Here is a 6,469-nt window from a genome sequence, read left to right on the forward strand (position 1 = left end):
CAAATACACAAACACAAACACACACACACATACACACAAACACACACACACTCATACCACCACACATCACAACACACACACACACAATACACAAACACAACAAAACACCACATACACAACACAAACACACCCACACATACACAACACAAACACCACAACAACACACACATACACACAACACACAACACCACACATACACAACCACACACACACATACACACACACACATACACACAAATACACAAACACAAACACACACAACACATACACAAACACACACACACTCACACAAACACACACATACACAAACACAAACACACACACACATACATACACACATACACACACACACACACACACACATAACACACACACACACACATACATGCACAGACACACACAAACAAACAAGCACACAACACACACACACACACACTTATCTTCTTTTAACGGTAGGTTCATGTCTGAGCCGCCGTGGTCACAGCATGATATTCAATTGCAGTTTTCATGTTGTGATGCTCTTGGAGTGAGCACATGGTAGGGTCCCCAGTTCCTTTCCACGGGGAGTGCCGGTGTTACCTTTTAGGTAATCATTTTCTCTATTTATCCGGGCTTGGGACCAGCACTGACTTGGGCTGGCTTGCCCACCCAGTGGCTAGGTAGGCAATCGAGGTGAAGTTCCTTGCCCAAGGGAACAACGTGCCGGCCGTTGACTCGAACCCTCGAGTGTATATATATATATATATATATATATATATATATATATTTTTTTTTTTTTTTTTTTTTTTTTTTTTTTTTTTTGGTTAGAGCATCGGACTCAAGACTGTCACGACGGCAATCTGAGTTCGAGGGTTCAAGTCACCGGCCGGCGCGTTGTTCCATTGGGCAAGGAACTTCACCTCGATTGCCTACCTAGTCACTGGGTGGGCAAGCCAGCCGGTCCCAGACCCGGGTAAATAGAGAAGGTGACTCGATAAAAACACCGGGCGGTAGGCTTTTCTTTCCACTTGTACCATCGACAGCCCGCAAATATCTTTGATATTGTCGCTCAGTCTTGTCTTCTGTTTGCCTCTTCCTCTGTTTCCCATCACCATCACTGTCAGCAAGTTTTTCTCAATACTTATACTTCTCATTACATGACCAATAAACTTTAATTTCCTCTTGTTCAAGATGTCCAACAGTCGGTCTTTACAATTTATTTTTCTCAGCACTTCATCATTCTTCTTCTTCTCTGTCCAGCTAATATGCAGTACTCGTCTGTAACACCACATTTCAAAACTATTGATCTTTTTCTTGTCTATCTACTTCAACAACCAACACTCAGAACCATATGATGCAATTGGGAAAACTAATGAGTTCAATAACCTCAGCTTTGTCCGTAAGGTAATGCTTCGGTCTTTCCAGATGTTATTGAGAGCAATTGTGGCGTTTTTGGCAATGGTAATTCTTCTTTTTATCTCCGGTGAATCATCATATGTATTAGTTAAAACAGCTCCAAGATAAGTGAACTCTTTCACATTTTCCACAATCATTCCATTGATTGTAACATATTCATCATTGTTCATTGCCGGTTATCTTTGAATCTTCATGATCTTAGTTTTCTTGACATTAAGAAACAAGCCAGCCTTTTCGCTTGCTTCTCTAACTTTATCTAGTAGTTGTTGTAGTTCAGTGATACTGCTGGCAATCAAAACTATATCATCGGCGTACCTCAGATTTGATATTTTGTATCCTCCAACATCCACAGTTCCATCAAAATTTTCTAGAGCACCTCTCATAATTGTTTTAGAATATATATTAAAGAGGTGCGGAGACATAATGCAACCCTGTCGTACTCCTTGTTTGACTTCGAACCATTCTGTTAACCCATAAGTGGTTCTTACAGCTGCTTGTTGTTGGTCATCTTCTTTTAACGGTAGGTTCATGTCTGAGCCGCCGTGGTCACAGCATGATACTTAATTGTAGTTTTCATGTTGTGATGCTCTTAGAGTGAGTACGTGGTAGGGTCCCCAGTTCCTTTCCACGGAGAGTGCCGGTGTTTACCATTTAGGCAATCATTCTCTCCATTTATCCGGGCTTGGGACCAGCACTTGACTTGGGCTGGCTTGGCCACCCAGTGGCCAGGCAGGCAATCAAGGTGAAGTTCCCTTCCCAAGGGAACAACGCTTTATTAGTTGGATGATGTGTTTTGGAAACTTCATATCGTACATGTTATTCCAGAGGATATCGTGATCAACAGTATCAAAAGCTTTCACATAATCGATGAAACACAGGTATAGGTCTTTTTGATGTTCTCTGTTTTTCTCTATGATCAATTTTAAATTTAGAATCTGGTTTCTGGTACCCTTTCCAGGGCGAAAACCTGCTTGTTCGTCTGCAATTTCCTCTCTTAACTTCAACTTCATTCTTTCAGCAATAATTTTCAACAAAATTTTGCTGCTGTGACTTATTAAAGCAATTGTCCTATTATTGTTGCATTGGAGTGCGTCACCTTTTTTAGGTATGGGAGTAAAGACTGATTTTACCCAGTCTTCTGGCCATTTTCTTTCATTCCATATTTTTGTACAGAGTTTGTAGAAGAAGTATTCAACACTTTCGCCAGCATTCTTAATTAGTTCTGCTGTTATTTCATCTATTCCGGGGCTCTTGTTATTCTTTACTTCTTTTATGGCTTTTATAACTTCGTCCAGCAATGACGGTGGTTCATCCTCGCTGTCATTGAGTCTAATTAATGTTGTTGTTAGATCTTTATTCTTTTTGTATAAGTTGGAACAATATTGATTCCATCTATCTTTGACTTCCCTTCCATCACATAAAACAAGTCCATCTTCAGATTTGATAGTGTCCATTGTAGGTTTAAATTTTCGTGCGATGTTTCGTACTCCTTGGTAGAGTTCCTTAGTTGTCTTATTGATAGAACAGTTTTCAATTCTCTGGCAATGTTCATTTTAATATTTTTCCTTATCTTGTCGCAATAATCTTTGAATTTTTGTATTTTGTTTTTTGTAAATTACTTTTTCAACTGGATTATTGATACCTTTTTTATTTTAGGCATCTTCTTGTTTCAATTTCACTTAGTGTTTTTTCAGATATCCAGGGGGAATTTGTCTTTTTCTTTTTGGCGATAGTTTCTTAAGCAGTGCTCAGCAGGAGTTCTTTTCCTTCTTCCCATAACTCATTTGGTGTTTTATCATCTTCACATTGATTGAGTATTTCAAATTTGTTTGACACTGTAATTCTGTAATTGTTATCAAGAGTTTTGTAGTCGAGCTTTAGAGGTGGTGTTGGACGCTCCATCTTTTTGAGTCTTATTTTAAAGTCGATAGTTAGTAGTTGGTGGTCACTGTTGCAGTCGGCACCAGGTCTTGTTTTGGCATTTTTTATGCAACTTTTCCATTTTTGGTTCAGCACAATGTAGTCAATTTGGTTGCGTGTTCTTTTGTCTGGTGAAAACCCCGTGTACAAGTGTCTTGGGTGGTGTTGGAACAATGTATTGGCTATAACTAAATTATTTGTACTACAGAATTCAATAAAATCTTTACCTCTTTCATTTATATCTCCAAGGCCGAATTTTCCACAGGTGTAATTTTTTAGATTATTTTTTCCTACTTTGGCGTTGAGGTCTCCCATGATTATTTTTACATCTATGTTAGGGATTGTGTCTAAAGTATCTTGGAGAGAGTTATAAAAAATTTCCATTTCTTCATCACTTTCAATATTGGTTGGTGCGTAGCATTGTATAATACTAATATTATGAGGTTTTGCTTGTATTCTGACTTTTAAAATGCGATCATTTATTGGGCTGTACCCAATTAGTGCATTTGCAGTTTTTTTCGTGACTCCGTGACTATACTTTCCTTCTTCTTTTCCAGAAAAAAGAACTGTCTTGTTTTCTTTAGTTTTGAAACTTCCATTACTTTTCCAATTGGTCTCACTTATTCCTAGTATTTGAATGTTGTATCTATCCATTTCGTTACAGACCGTATGTAATTTACCCATCTCTTTCATTTTCCTTACGTTCCACGTTCCGATTTTTAATGTGTTTCTTAATTGGACATGTTTTCTTTATCTTCTTTGTCTTCCAGATGCATGTTTAACATTGTCAGCCTGGTTGCCCACTGACTAACGCGCCCCTTGATAACCCACGCGACGGGCGATGTGGTATGAATTATCGTTTCTGTATTTAATCATTGGTGTAGAGGTTTGTCAGGAGAAAATAAAAGTTGAGTGGAATCCCCCAGGCTCCTTCTCAACTCGCAGTCTCCAACTAACTAGGAGGAACTATCTCTGCCATTTTTTAAAACAGTTACACTGTAATACGCCAGACATATTATTTGGTGAAACCAGTAATCAGTAGAACTGAAGGTGTTTTCACCAGATATTCACTGCCCTGCTGCCGACAGTTTCACCGCAACCCTGGTATAGGGAGCTAATAGGGTGCTATCCTTGTTCAAGGGAACCCCAGGGTGCAGTTTATTGTCTTACCCAGGACAAATATATATATATATATATATATATATATATATATATATATATATATATATATATATATATACTTGTATCTAAGTTATAAGATGCTCTGTTATTAGATTAAACAATGAAACGACAAAATATGAATAAGTAACGCAATATCAGTCAGAGGAATGTGAACGTTTTAGGTAGTTCTATTTTATTTATTGAACTGACTCTATATCAGTTTATGAGAATAGTTGGGCGTGCATTAATGAATAAGGTACGCATTATTTGCCTGAATCTACTCTCAAAATTGATTAATTTCTTAAGACATGGCCCTCAGTCGGCTCTAGCAGTTGGAGACCTAGATGTTTTATCCCTTGCTTTGGTCATTGAAAACCCTTTCTTAGATGTACTAGAAATGAAAACTGGTAATATGATACCTAATGTGAATAGCACGTGTCATAGATCTTTTCCCTTCTAGTTCGTACATGTAACTCTATGGCAGGTTTTGAAAGTGCTCGGCAAGGCATTATTACTTGACTTGTGTTATATTTTGCACAACCTACGGTTAGTTGTTAGGAACTTGTTTGTGCAAGAATTTCGGTCGCAAGTAATCGCACGAGATTATGCCAAGATAGCAGTAACTTAGAAAGACGCTCAAACTCATCTAATGGTAAAGGAATGTCTGCCCTAACCTGTGTTCAGACCTGTTCCTGAAGCAGCGCCAGTAATGCCCGCTGAGCCAGTCATTGCTGAGTCTCTTGCAGCCGTTCCTGAAGCAGCGCCAGTAATGCCCGCTGAGCCAGCCATTGCTGAGTCTCTTGCAGCCGTTCCTGAAGCAGCGCCAGTAATGCCCGCTGAGCCAGTCATTGCTGAGTCTTTTGCTGCCGTTCCTGAAGCAGCGCCAGTAATGCCCGCTGAGCCAGTCATTGCTGAGTCCTTTGCTGCCGTTCCTGAAACAGCGCCAGTAATGCCCGCTGAGCCAGTCATTGCTGAGTCTTTTGCTGCCGTTCCTGAAACAGCGCCAGTAATGCCCGCTGAGCCAGTCATTGCTGAGTCTTTTGCTGCCGTTCCTGAAACAGCGCCAGTAATGCCCGCTGAGCCAGCCATTGCTGAGTCTTTTGCTGCCGTTCCTGAAACAGCGCCAGTAATGCCCGCTGAGCCAGTCATTGCTGAGTCTCTTGCAGCCGTTCCTGAAGCAGCGCCAGTAATGCCCGCTGAGCCAGTCATTGCTGAGTCCTTTGCTGCCGTTCCTGAAACAGCGCCTGTAATGCCCGCTGTGCCAGTCATTGCTGAGTCTCTTGCTGCCGTTCCTGAAGCAGCGCCAGTAATGCCCGCTGAGCCAGTCATTGCTGAGTCCTTTGCTGCCGTTCCTGAAACAGCGCCAGTAATGCCCGCTGAGCCAGTCATTGCTGAGTCTCTTGCAGCCGTTCCTGAAACAGCGCCAGTAATGCCCGCTGAGCCAGTCATTGCTGAGTCTTTTGGAGCTGAAGCAGCCCTGGAACCTGTTCAGTCAGCAGAAGAAGTGCCTAAGGGCAACACCAACTGAAAAGGAGTTATACTGTCCAAATGCCAGTTGAATCCCAGAGCCCTGAAATGCCGTTGGCAGCAATCTGAGTTTGAAAAATAGAAAAGAAATTTTATTTTTTATATATGTATATATATATATACATATATAAAATATATATATATATATATATATATATATATATATATATATATATATATATATATATATATATATATATATATATATATATATAACGCGCCCCTTGATAACCCACGCGACGGGCGATGTGGTATGAATTATCGTTTCTGTATTTAATCATTGGTGTAGAGGTTTGTCAGAAGAAAATAAAAGTTGAGTGGAATCCCCCAGGCTCCTTCTCAACTCGCAGTCTCCAACTAATTAGGAGGAACTATCTCTGCCGCTTTTAAAACAGTTACACTGTAATACGCCAGACATATTATTTGGTGAAACCAGTAATCAGTAGAACTGAAGGTGTTTTCACCA

At 40.1% G+C, this 6,469-nt stretch overlaps 1 protein-coding gene across 1 annotated transcript; it reads left to right on the top strand.

The window, feature by feature from the left end:
• Window positions 1-4,723: 4,723 nt before the first annotated feature.
• On the top strand, window positions 4,724-6,004 carry LOC119598470 (calphotin-like). Its single transcript, XM_037948100.1, has 3 exons — window positions 4,724-4,864; window positions 4,961-5,022; window positions 5,161-6,004. The coding sequence occupies exons 1-3, from the start codon at window positions 4,724-4,726 to the stop codon at window positions 6,002-6,004; spliced, it is 1,047 nt and encodes a 348-aa protein (XP_037804028.1).
• The last annotated feature ends 465 nt before the right edge of the window (window positions 6,005-6,469 follow it).

This window comes from Penaeus monodon, chromosome 41, assembly GCF_015228065.2.
Source record: "Penaeus monodon isolate SGIC_2016 chromosome 41, NSTDA_Pmon_1, whole genome shotgun sequence".
Lineage (NCBI taxonomy): Eukaryota > Metazoa > Arthropoda > Malacostraca > Decapoda > Penaeidae > Penaeus > Penaeus monodon.